Raw genomic sequence first — 13,107 nt, 5'->3', positions numbered from 1 at the left:
TCACTGACTCTAAAAGTGTGCACGCTACTGAAGTGTGTAGAAGTTTTATATATGTTTGTGTATATATGCAAATGTTCCTATGCATGTTTATAAATATCAAGTTAAACTTTACTGGAAGAATTGTACTAAGTTCAGAAATACCCTTTCTTCTTCAATATTTGCATGTTTACATTTTCAAGGAAAGCTTTTAATGCATGTACACGTTGAGCAAAATCATTGTTCTAAACTGTATTGTTCTGGTGGATATGAGCACAACTGCTACAGCAAAAAGCTTAGCTTGCAGTTTTTGAATACGGTGAGATAGATTTCTTACCACCATCAGGCAAATATAAATTCTGTAATGAACATTTTTGCTTGCAAAGATGCCTTACCTGTCTGTAGCAAAGTAGGAAAGCTCCCTGAAGTGTAGCCTGCAATTTCACTTTTTCACTTTTTGTAGCACGTAGAAGATGGATGTTTTTTCTCACTTCTCCCTCTTGCCATCAGAGTTTAGACCAACAGCAGCCACACAATCAGCGCATTGTTTCAAAGCAACTAAAGGCAATGCATTGTTCTGCTTTTATAGCAGCGTTTCGGGTAGTTACTGGGGGAAAGGGAAGTCCCTAGAGGTACGTTTTGCCCGTGAGCTGGAAGCAGCCGATGGCTCGCCAAGAGCCTGCCTGTGCTTGCGGCTCCTGGGACGGGGTGCCCAGACCCAGCGGGAGCAAAGGCCAGGGGGAGGCGGTGGTGGCTGTTGCCCGGCCGCCTTTGGCTCTCACTAGGGGTCGCAGGATGCCAAAAAATCAGCATCTGCTAGCAAGGGCAAGGATGCCGGGCCTCTGCAAATCGCCTTCAGTGCCATCACCTGCAGGCTGAGGGAAATCCTCAAGAAGACATGCAGGTTCCACAAACTGGGAGCATCTATCTACTGCCCCCTGTCCTGGTGGCTCTGGTGGCTTGATAAAACGAGTGTCTTTCTTTTTTTTTTCTTTTTTCTTTTTTCTTTCTTTTTTTTTTTTTTTCAGATAATCCATAAAAAAAAAAAAGCCTAATGCTGTTACAGTTGAGATTATTTTTGTTGCTGAACTAAATCTGGCTCTTAACTGGAGATTTGGCTAGGCACTGTTTGCTATATTATGCTCATTAAATGCTTGCCCACTGTTGAAAATGAATAACAAATTTTATTTGTAAGTAGAAGTCTTTTTTTCCACAGTGAGGTTCTTGAGTTGTTCCTGGTGTTTCAACACTTCTCTAGCAAAGTACCTGATTAACGTGATTACATCTGTACTATCTGGAGGGCTATGTAAAAAATGTTGTCTACATCAATAATTTTTCTTTTGAAAGTTCTAGTACTAAAATCGAATGACAGATTTGGTTTCAGAAGATAGCTTTCTCATCTAGCTTGCTGCTGACTTTTAAACCAAACCTCAGGCATATTTAGGAATAGAAAGATGTAGAAACAAATACTCTGTTACTGCAATGATAGTGAGGATGCAAGTTAGAGAGGAAACATAAGCTCTAACAATGCAAGATGCTGATGGAGATGAACAAAGTAATCTGTTCATTAAAGTAAACAGAATTTGGGCAGGAATAGGGAACTGATTACAAGTATATCAAACAGCCTTATTCTGAGTTAAGTGAAACATGCAAATATCAAGAACTGTATTCAATAAATAATTTGACATTTGACGCCAATTGAAACCATCATTTCTTAGATAAAAATGAACGAAAGGACAGTTGATTTCAAAAGATGTGACTGCAAAAGTAATGGCTTTCAGCCTACCTAGGCACACATACAGAGAGAACAAAATAGGCTTGGGAAGGAGAAGCAGTTGTAGAAGAACTCTTCACAAACTGAGGACAATTTGAAACAGAAGTCACGACCTATCACTTCAGTATAGTTAACTCTTAAAACAGGAAGATTTGAGACTCTTCTCACTATTAGGATTTTGTGTAACTTCTGCAAAATTTGAAGGTTTATGCTACAGATTTTTCTAGTACAAGGATTTTGTTAATGTGTCTAGTTGCATTTACCTGCAATGTCTGTCCTGCCACTGGTGATTCATGTCACTTGCTATTGAAAAACAGGATCCACACAGATACAAGCTGGCTTATGGTAGACTGAGTTAGGGGTTTTTAGTCGCTAGTATTTTTTTTTTAATAAAGAATAGTTTTTATTGTAACAAAATACACATTAACACATACTTTAAAAAAAAAAAAGTCTTAAAAGGTCTTATATGTTGTGACAGTTTTGTGTAGTCATAAGCACAAGCATACACCTTGGTTCTTTTGCTCCATGCTTGGAGATTCTGAGAAGCGCAGATGTACGATGCTGTTTTAAGTCCGTACTCATACAGTAAAGGCTTCAGTTCCTATTCTGAAAAGGGCACCCCTGCCAGCACATAGGAAACCCAAACCTAGATGCCTGGAGCATGTATAGTAAATCTGACTCTTCAGATTGGTAGCACGTGCATAAAGCAAATCTGCAGTGCTTTTGCAGTGAGACTAGACACTGTATCTTGTGCAACATAGAACTGTGGTTGTATAAAAGATGCCTGGGACCTCTCTCCCCCTTAACTTTGTGAATACATGTTTTCAATTTGGTTTCTTGGAAGAATGAAAATTTTATGTAAATGGTGGTTCCATGTTCTATTTTAATTTTGGAAGTGTTTTGTTCTCAGACTTTGGGCTGGGCCCTTTATATTGCATGTAAGCATGTATGTATGCACACAATTGACAATAATTGTCTACAGTCAGTCATTTGTGACATGTCTAGCATTGCAGTTTGTGTAGCTTTGGGGAGGGGGTAAAAATGAGTTGCATGGACTTGGTTCTGTAACTGTTCTGAAGGAAAATTCTACTGAAATGGCTGCAAGTTGAGTTAATGCATACTTATATTCTGTATATACGAGTAATTACTGTAAAATACGCATTGTTTACAGCAAATATTGATTGGGGGTTGCACAAAACTGTCACGTTGGTGAGTGAAAGAGCATCAATGTTTAAAATACAATATAATCTCTGAATGCTTCAGACAAAGGATATTAATTATTGCTGCATGGTGCATCAGTGCTGTCTTTTTTAAAAAGGTTATGCTGCATAGTCTAGGAAAATGGTCTATTGTAGCAAAGGGCAACTGATAATAAGCACAATACAAATAATTTTGGAAACAGCCGGATAATATGAATGCAATGAAATTAGTTTTCTTCATGATCTTTTACTACTGAAGATTAAAAAAAGGTACTATCTAAGCTACCTAAGGTATATGCATTTTTTCTGGATTGCTGCACTGTAAAATTCAATAACACCTTTGTTAATGAAATGCTGTTGAAAGGGGTAAAAGTTCTCTGCCATGTCGAGAAGTTATATAAATGTTATTGCAAATAAAACAAAGCTAGTAACTATAGGACAACATTGCTGTCATTGATATTGTTTGTATTATGGTTTCTTGCTGTTTTCTGTAAGACAATTGCCATTCTTCCTTTTGGGAGTTGGTGATATGTCTTATTTACTTTTGGTGATCCCAAACAAGAAGAATACATTGTGTCTATGTAGAAAACCTAATTAACCCATGGTTTCTCTATTTGCTTTTATTCCTCACCTTCTCTTATTGTTATGTGTTTTCTGCAGTAAGTTTGAAGGACATTATCGTATGTGATAAATTGCAATGTAAACTAAAACAGAGGTTTTCATCTGAGCAGTGTATTGCTCAAAACAATGAATCCTGTCAAGTGTTGAGCTTCATCTTCTAGGAATCAATGGAAGATCAAAATGCCCAGCAGTCACTTAAGATCAGGCTTATCAATCAGAGGCTTTCTTCTGTCAAAAATCATCCAGTGACTTCCAGCTATGTGACAGTATGCTGAATACTGGAGGGTAAGATTAACCCGGTGCACCTAGTCAGTCTGGGAACAACAAAAGCCACTTCGCAGTCTAGCAACAAAAGTTGTTCATAGTTGCAGGGTGGACAGAATTTAAATCTTTTTGTTATGGTTATTCTAGAAAAAAGTGAACATAGTGCTTTTTCATCCAATCAGTAGACCACAATTTGCCACCTGCTAGAATGCCGCCTGAAGTTGTGTTTAAAAAATAATAATAATAAAAAAATCTCAGTAATGTCAAAGTCATCACTCGTATTACTGCTACTTTGTATGTGAGGGTTGCAGAGGTGTCTTTGATTGGAAAAGACTGGGAATCTGGACTATCTACCAAATACTAGCTTTCAGTTTCACTGGCACTGAATTAAATCAAAGAAAATATTTGGGTCTCTCTGCTTTATGGCGAATACAAGCTGCATTAAGCATATTTTAAAAATAATTTATAGACATAAATTGGACCAAATCTGAAGCTGGCTTTCCTTGTTGTTGTTGTTAAGATTTCAGTGACTACTCTGTAATTTTTTTATACTCTGGATTACTTATTTGAAGGTGACATAAAATGCATATGTAAAATAATTAAATGACAATAAAATGCATGTTCAGTTCAACTGTAATCAAAAGGCTGTTTTGACATTCATAAGCCTCAGTAATAATGTATTTTAAATTAAGGAAGCGCTTACTAGTACCTGAAGTAGAATTATAACTTAAAACATTACAACGCTCAAAATGTTCAGCGATAAAATTGAAAACTGCAAAATATTTCAAAAGAATCACAGTAAGGTTTATGACAGAACGGGAGTAGTAATATTATTATTGTATTTTTTGTATTTGTATCATCATTCCCAAAGAAACCGTTCACCAGCAATCACTGTTTAGGAAGATCACTGGTAAGTAATCCTGTTCAGCTCATATGCAAGTAAAAAGTAAGTTTGCTGTAGACTTTGACAAGGAGGAACCTCTTACAAAGCTGAGAATTGAATTGAGTGCTTTGCCAATTTGTAAAATTAAACTAAAATTTCAAAACAGTCCTTAACTGTATTGCTTGCTAGATAATAAAGTAAACCAGACAAAATCAAGTTGGCAGACATTTAGATATCAGTTCTTCATCTGACAGTCTCTGTCTGCATTCTGAAGAATTGCAAGCTAAGCTCTGCTAAGCTCAGGGCTCATAGGCTGTGTTTTTTAATTAAGAGGAGGGCAGGATGCCTCCTCATACTTGGAATGCAGCTGGTTTCAGAGAAGCGAATATTTAGTATGACCTCCTATACTGAGCCTTCTAACTTTGAACATTGCTTTAACAATTAAGCTCTTCTGGCCCTATGTTTAAATAGCTGTCCACAGCTACTGCAAATTGATTTATTGCCTGATGGGGATCAGGGATGCTGAGCAAACACAGAACAGCTTCTAATTTAAGTATTGCACCGCTGGTTTTGTTGTTGTTGCTTGATCACTTGTTTTAACATCAGCATGTGTTCTCAATGTAGTTTTATATGCTCTTCTTTTGCAGTTTTTAAGGTATTAAAAATGGAGATGGCATAACACACAGCTATAAGCAGAATGTGGTAGGGTAATTATTATTCAAGTTTGCTGACGCTGTCTGTAAATAAATACTGTTTAAGTTGTTTACATAACTTTGCTTAATTGTAAAGATTGGGTATAATATTTTCCATGTGGGTATCTGCTGTAGGCTGATTTGTAGTTTTGATTTCTTGTTCTTTAACATTTCTTTTAAATATTATCTTAAATTACCCAGGTACTTGAAAATGGAGCTCCCAAATATATGGGTTTGCTCCTAATTAAAAGTTGTAGCAGTATTTTTGGAAGGTCTTCAGTATGCTCACCCTATAGGAAATGTACTTAAATCTTGAGCAGAACAGAAAGGAGGAAAGTGTCACCCCTTATGTCAAGGGATGTATCTTTTTTGTTTTTAAGACTACGGACTTATACGCCACCACAGTCAGCCTTGAATGCAGCTTCAGCAGCTATCTTACCTGGGTATCTCATCTGCAATGACATTTTACGTGATCATTTTGAGCTATGCCTTGCTTGGGTTGGGAACTGAGAAGATGAGATGCTTTCACATGCTCGATGCTCCATGATGTAACTATGGGATGAAGAGGGGCAGGCTGTCTGATTTGAGTAGGAAAGAACTGATCTTGCAGCATGGTAAAGTTGACATAACACTTCTTTCTTTCTAAATCTTTTTTTTCACTGGGAAGTGATTAGGAGAAATCAGCAGTGGGAATGGTGGGTGTATTTTGGGACAAAGAAATTGTTTGCATAAGGTAGTGGGCCTGAGATGTTAAGACTAAAAAGAAAGAGAAGGAGGGTTGCAAGCGATAAAAACTGCTTGAACAGAGATGTAAGGCTATACCCTTGGCCAAGCACAAGGGTAACTCTGTAATTGGTTTATAAAGTCGAAGAGCAAGACCAACTTTTTGGTACATACCCAGAGCACAGAACATACAAGGAAGGTGAATGTTGACATAAGTGGAAGTTAAATCATGTGAAAAACCCTAAGAAAAGGAGCAACTAGACAATGGGAGTGAAAACAAGCAAAAATTGCACAGCTAAATAGGAATCTGAGAGTGAGGAGCCCCAGAATAAGATTAAAGAAGAGTACAGCTAGGACAGCTGGAACAGTGATGAGAATCAGACACTACCATTAACTAGATAAGAAAAACAAAACTGGGATGAAGAGCCAAGAGTGAGGAGAGAATGAGTGCAGGTTAGAAATAACAAACGAAGATAAGAAAAAACAGGGACACAGGGAGCAAACAGATGGGAGTGTGCTATTAAAAAAAAAAAAAAAAGCCCTCTCCTGGAGCTTGGAAGAAAACTTAAAGGTTGCTGTCACTCTTCTGTCATTAATACCTGTGAAATCCAGTGCTGGAGAGACTTGCTCTGCTTCAAATGCTGTGCCAAACACAGGATAGTGGATACTTCATGGAGAAGCAGAACATTCAAAGCGGTGGATGAATTATGTGGGTGCCATTACTGATGTGGCTGTTGCTGGCAGGAGACTGGTCACATTTGTCCTAGAAACTGAAGGGATTGAAAGAACACAAGGAATTATGGGAAGAGAAAGTGTCAAAAGTCTTCAGAGAGCTGAATGAGCTGAAGACTTCTGTCTTAGCCCTTGCCTTTGCCACAGAGCTCCTTGATAAAGCTGTTTTAAGACTGTAATATTACATTATGTACTAATTATTTGCATCTTGTTTTTGGATGTGTGAAAACTCCATGGTTTGATCAGAAGCAGCTCTGGATGCTTGGTGAGTAAGATTACTGCAGCTGAAGCCAGTGGAAACTGGGCCTTGAAGTAAGTGTTTTCTATTTGCCAAGTCCTGACAGGTCTACAAGGTATCAAGCCAGACAATCTATAACTGTCGCAAGTGTAATATTCATATCCCCTCATCTGAGGGGTCTATTATGAAACTAAATTAATAATTCCAAAACTTGTGAATAGCAGCGAGATCCATAGAAGCCCATGAGGAAATCAATAGCTCTGTATGCAGAGTAGGATCTGAATGTGTGTGTAGTGAATAAAGCACGCGCCGTGCTTTCAAAAGTAAACACAAAACATGATATTGAAGGGTTTCTTGTAAATTAAACACAGAAACCTGTAGGGGGAAAACAAAAAGTATGTGGACATACAACAAACAGCTGTTTCATAATACATGAATAGATGTGTGAGAGAATGGAGAAACAAGGCCTCACAGGTGAGCTCATTGCTGTTAAGATAATGACTGCTTGATTTTTAACCTCAAAAGTTTCACTATAATTTATATTGTTTATTTGGTATGTATCTGTGTTATATATGCCTGATTATCTATTACTGTGGAGAGGCTATTTGCCACAATGCACTTCCAGCTTCAGTACTTCCCTAATGAGTAACAATTTGGAGAATTGGGAACTTCTTAAACATAGCTTCAACTGTTTTGGAAGTGCCCGAGGTACCTAAGGGACAAGGAATGGGGTTAACAGGAGATAAAGGTGGGAACCTAACCAACTCCCTCTGAATTTCACTGTGTTAGCCTCTTGAGAAATTCTGCGAGTCCCGACGAGCTGGCCAGTACTGGTCTCGAGTCTTCAAAGACTTCAGCATGTGCTGAGTTTGGTGCTTGTGAATAAGCCCATTGTGTCCACCCACCAAAACTGCGCACGAGATTGAGGCCTAAGCAGGAGACAGATAGCCAAAGAATGAGGAGGAGGTGCGAGCAACAGTTTCAGACGTGTGGTGGTTTTTTTTTTTTTTAAGTTCTGTGATTGTGTCTGCCTTTCTTGCAAACTTGTCCTTTTTAAAAAAGTTCTTCTTTTCGTGTGTGTGTGTGGGAGGAGCAGAAAAGCCTTTGGTTGACTGGATTAAAAAAAATACAATACTACCGCCACTTTTCATGCAATTGTGTTTACCATTACCTGTGTCCCTGTAATGTATGTCCAAACCAGGAAATTTAAAGAAAAAGGCAAAATGCTTGGAGTTTTTGTTGTCGCTGTTGTTGTGTTCCTTTGGTTGGTTTCCTTCCAGCTCAAGCATTCTGTCTTTCTGGCTATGTGTTCGTTTCTTTGGAAACGGCTGTAGGATGGATTTTTGATTGACTGTGTTGTCAGATGGATTATCAGAGTTGTGAGCTTTTTAGAATGGTAGACATGAATGTGTGATAAGAAAAAAATATTTTGTACTTAAAATGTTTCAAAATTTTGCATCATAAAAAAAGCTAGATTGAATATTTAACGGGTCACTTAGGGAAAAAGTTTATTTTTTAAAGATGTCAGATAGTTTAGTTACTATGAAAATTTTATTTTAATGTGAGGAAAGATTTTTACTAATGTGACTGATGGGAATATTAATACCTAAGTAATGTAGGATGGCTTCTGCAGAGCTGCAACGCTTATTTTAAAGAGCAATTTTAATGTGTAGCTGCTCTGGATTACGAGCAGAAAACAGCTTTTACCCTGACCTATACCCGCATCTATTTGTTACAGCACTTACGTGCACAGATTTCTGCGTGACTCCCATCTAGTGCTTCTGAGCTTGTTTCCTGCCTGAGTCAGGGCTCTGCAAGGCCAGCTGTCCTCTAGCCTGCTGGCGGTTGGTGCTGCTCTGCTGGTGCTGGTGCTGCTGAGGTCAGGGGCAGATTGCTGGGGGTGACGTTAGTGCGTACCTTGCTGCGAGAGCTAATCCCCCGCTGGGGGGAGAGAGTCTAATAATCTCCTCACTGGGGAGACTGGCGTGTTCAGGATCGCACGTTGTACATTCTTCTTCCGTGGCTGCAAAGCAATCGGCAAAGTCAGTGTTTCTGAAGCTCTATTGACTAATATGGATGCTTGCTCGACTGAGGTTGTTTCTATTTTTGTGTTGAGGTGCATAGGCACGGGAAAGAAAATTGACTTTTTACAGGTGTGCGTATCAAACAAGACTGACAGACCAGCAAAATTAGGTTAGGGGAGGTCCAATAAGTGAAATGAGCAAGTAATCAAAGATGCTGTAAGACAAAATATCCCATTTGTGGACATCCAGAATAACACAAGCTACATTTCTGCTTGGATCAAGCTGACTTCTGTAGCAAAATACAACCTCCGAACCACGGCACAATACAAGTCAAGGCAGACATCAGCCCAGCCAGTGCTCAGATGGGATGACTCAAGGGTCTCCAATAGCTTCCTTGGACTTAGCACCAAGTGTTTGGCGTCATTGGTCAGGGAAATTACATTGAGGAAAAGGGGAAAGAAAAAGGCCACGAGTTTCCCAGGCTTCTCTGTGATGTGGTATGTGGTGGTTTATGTGGGCCTTGTGACATACAGCAAACTGAACGGCTGGGACAGAGACTGTTATTCATTACGGGGGGCTTCAGCCACACTTCCAGTGGCAGCCACTCATTCTTTGGCTTTCAACTCCAGCGCAAGCAATATGATGGAGCTGGGAATAACACAGACACAACCGGGATGCCAAAAATGTAAGGAAGCACGGCACGTGGATGCCTTATAGACATTGACCTTACTTGAAGCTAGACTCTTTAATATGCTCTGCTATTAAGCTGTTATTAGCTCTGTCTTAACCGACCTTTCCTGTTCTAATGGCACAAACTGCTGAGTACCCATTTAGAGCAGCACCAACCATTCATCTGCAGGAGGACAGAGGCAGAGGAGGGCCTCGGGGAGGGAGGGCGGTATGCTTTTTGTCTCGCTTTTCCCCTTTCCCTTTATTACTTATTTTTCTCCTTAGCAGCCCTTGCTGTAACAGCGATAGCAAGCTGTGCCTGCCCGGAGTTTGCGTAACTGCCTTTCCCGGTGCCCCCGGCCCCCCCGCCGCCGCACCTGGGGCTGCCCGAGGCCGCGGAGGGAAGGCAAGGGGGGGCTCGGGGCGGCTGCGCCCTAAGGCGACGGTGAGGGGCGCGCGGCCCCGGCAAAGTCGCCAGCGTTTTCCGCGGCCGCGGAGCCCCCGCCGGGGCTGGCAGCGCTCCTGGCACGGCCGGAGGAAGAGGGGACCGGCTCCGGATTTCCAGCCCTGCGACAGGGGGAAGGCGACCGGGAAGTGGTGCGGGGAGAGCCAGCCTGTGCGGGGCTCGGATGAGAGGGCGAGCCGCAGCCGCCTCTTCGCGGCAGCCCTTTCAAAAGTCCGCGTTAAATGTGACACCCCGGCGAAATGGGAACAGCAGAAACTCCCCTCTACCCGCCCCTAACCCCCTCCCCTCCTCTTCCTCCCCCCCGCCCTTTTCCATGGAAACTCGTAAAAAGGAGGAGGAGGAGAGTTTGCTACGGAAAAGTCTCACCTTAGTCTGAAACAGTCTCAGGCGTTTCTGCAGGATCGGAGCTGCCCGTCTCGGGGGAGGGGAGGAGGCAGGCAGGCAGGCAGGGAGGGAGATCTTTAGCTACCTATCTCTTTCTCTCTCTTTTTTCCTCTTTTTTTTTTTTTCTCTTTTTTTTTTTTTTTTTCCGCTCGCTCTTATTTTTATTCCAGCAGCACGTCTCTCCACCGCTCCTCCCCGCCCCCCCTCCAGGTTGATCGGCTGAGAGGAGGCTTTGCGCGCTGATCCCTCCGGGGGCTTTAAAACAAAACCCGGCCCCGCGCAACCCGCAGCGGCTCGGGGCGCCTCGGCGCTGGAGCGGAGCTGGGCACCGCGGAAACTTCGCTAGGAAAAGAAACCTCCACCGCTTTCCCGGGGATCCACGTGAGAGCAGGAGAGCCCGGCTGCAAGATCTCAGCGCTGCTGCTGCGATTTTACTTTTTGTTCGCCTTGATATATATATTTTTTTCTGCTGTTTGTTTGTTTGTTCTTACTTTCATTTTGGAACCGGTTCCCAGCTGCTTGGCTGAACTTCTGGAGAGCAGTGGACCTTTTATATTGCCTTCCTCTGTTTTAAACAAACTATGGACGCTTAAACTTTTCTCTTTCCCCCTCCCCCTCGCTCCTTAACCCCCACCCGTCAGCTCATGGGGCTAACACTGCAAAGCAGCCGCAGGAGAGCGAAATACACGGCCACTGGTTTATTTTCCCGTCTCCTAAATTGCAGTTAATTCTTCTCATCCTCCTCCTCATCACCCGTTTTCTCGAGCTTTTTGGCTGCCGGGAGTCGATCTGCGGGTTGTTTTATCTGATCTCGATTCTTTTGTTGTTGTTTAAATGCCGTGCGCTGCTTATCTAGAGAGAGAGCTATATGGAGATAGAGGCATATAGCGAATGCGCGTGTGTTTCCATAAGACTATCAAGGGAGCAGATCAGAAGCAGCCCGGATCCTGACCCTGACTGTATGAATAAGTAAGCAGGATGCTGACGACTGTGTGTTAGTTGCCTGTAAGGTTTTCGTAAGTTAAAGGGGGACGGAGGAGGGGGGGTGGGGGGGCAGACCACAGACAGAGCGTAGAGTAAGTGTTTGTGCGGAGGGGGGGGAAGCTCTGACACTTTTCGCTGCTCCCTCCGGCGTAGCTGCCGCCTCCCATCACTCGGGCTGCGCGGTTTGCTGTAGCGGACCCCCCACCCCCCCCGCTCCCTTTTCTTTCCGTCCGTCCGTCCGTCCTTCTCTCTTTCTCCTCTCCCCTCTCCCGGTGGCGGTTCGCTGATGTGCAGCCCGGATCCATCTTCCGGCAGCAGCAGCGGGACCGGGGGCGGCGGCGCGGCGGGAGGCGGGCGCGCAGCGGGGCGCGGAGCGGGGCGCGGGCAGCGGCCGCCGCCGCCTCCTCCTCCGCGGGAAGTTTGCCCGGGCTGTGGCAGAGGGGAGGGGAGGCCCTGACGGCCGGGAGCTCCCCGAGCTCTCCTCGTCCACCCCCCTGCGCCCAGCCACGCACCCAGCCGCTTCTCCCCGCTGGGCTGGGGGCAGGAGGGGCAGCGGCGCTCATGCTGCGCACTGCCTTGCGCCCGTCTGACTGGGGCTGCCTGGAGAGGAGCCTCTAGGTGGAGAAGGAAAAAAAAAAAAAAAAAACACCCCAAAAAAACCCAAGCCAACAAAAATAACCGACCGAGCGAGCAAAATCCCAAATCAACCAAAAAAAAAACCTGTGGTTCCTCCATCCCTTACCCTCCTTTTTCAAGCCGGCGTGGACAGCTGAACCGTCCGCCTAATTCATCTGCGCCCTGTCCACCACCTCTCTGCCCGAGGGAGGATGAAAATGCTTTGCTGGAGGATGGCACTGTGGCTGGCCGGGTGGACTGTCTGTGGGAAGCCTTCCTCCTGCTCTGGCCTCGATTATGACTACACTTACGATTTCACCGAAGAGGATAAAGCCGAGGCGATAGATTATAAGGATCCTTGTAAAGCCGGTAAGTGACTTCCACGTCCAGGGCAGCTCCCCCCATTTTCCCGGCCGGTGGCCGTGTCTCGGCCGCAGTTACGCTGTGTGCTGGGGGGGCAGGCCGGGGGCTCACCTGCTCCTCCTCGGGGGGCGCAACCGGAGTCCCGCGCCCCGCTCTCTCACCTGGGGAAGGCGCCCGGGACCCCCCTTGCTGCGATCCCCCTCCCCTCCGTGCTGCTGACCGGGGGGCAGGAGAGGCTCCGCGGGGGGCAGCGGGCTGGCTGGGGACGGGGCAGCGGCGGCGGGGGGCGTCTCAGCAGGGCTCAGAGGTTAGGGGGCGGGATCGGGCCCCGCCGCACCGGCGGAGAGCAGCCGGGCCCCGCAGGCGGCGCCGGAGGGCGGTGGTGGCTCCTCCCGGGCTCCTGACCGCCCCCGCGGCGGCAGCGGGCGCCGCCTCCCCGGGCTGCCTTCTCCGCAACCTGTCACCCATCCTCGGCCCGGCACCCCGGCTCCCGGAGCCGT

At 44.5% G+C, this 13,107-nt stretch overlaps 2 protein-coding genes across 14 annotated transcripts in view; one reads left to right on the top strand and one right to left on the bottom strand.

Annotated features, from left to right (window-relative positions):
- Nucleotides 1–10,766, bottom strand: part of LOC310898693 (uncharacterized protein) — a 77,437-nt gene extending 66,671 nt beyond the window's left edge. For 3 of the 6 annotated variants that reach the window (XR_014583542.1, XR_014583543.1, XR_014583544.1), the window contains exons 1-2: nucleotides 8,848–10,487; nucleotides 6,732–6,902 (exon numbers count right to left, since the gene is read on the bottom strand). The gene's annotated coding sequence lies outside the window, so the exon portion shown is untranslated. Of the gene's footprint in view, nucleotides 1–371; nucleotides 6,903–8,847; nucleotides 10,488–10,627 lie in introns of those variants that run through there. The other 3 variants (XR_014583540.1, XR_014583541.1, XR_014583545.1) reach the window with 3 other exon arrangements.
- TLL1 (tolloid like 1) overlaps nucleotides 1–13,107 on the top strand; it is a 161,543-nt gene that overhangs the window by 8,355 nt on the left and 140,081 nt on the right. The window contains exons 1-2 of one of the 8 annotated variants that reach the window (XM_083834083.1): nucleotides 10,633–11,614; nucleotides 12,386–12,613. The exons of 2 other annotated variants lie outside the window; for them this stretch is intronic. In XM_083834083.1, the coding sequence (XP_083690209.1) occupies nucleotides 12,457–12,613 (157 nt within the window). In that variant the 5' untranslated portion in view covers nucleotides 10,633–11,614; nucleotides 12,386–12,456. Of the gene's footprint in view, nucleotides 1–10,632; nucleotides 11,651–11,671; nucleotides 12,614–13,107 lie in introns of those variants that run through there. 5 more of the 8 variants (XM_083834077.1, XM_083834084.1, XM_083834085.1 and 2 more) reach the window with 5 other exon arrangements.

Source organism: Anser anser (genome assembly GCF_964211835.1).
Source record: "Anser anser genome assembly, chromosome: 4".
NCBI lineage: Eukaryota > Metazoa > Chordata > Aves > Anseriformes > Anatidae > Anser > Anser anser.
This window is presented reverse-complemented; position numbering and strand designations above follow the sequence as displayed.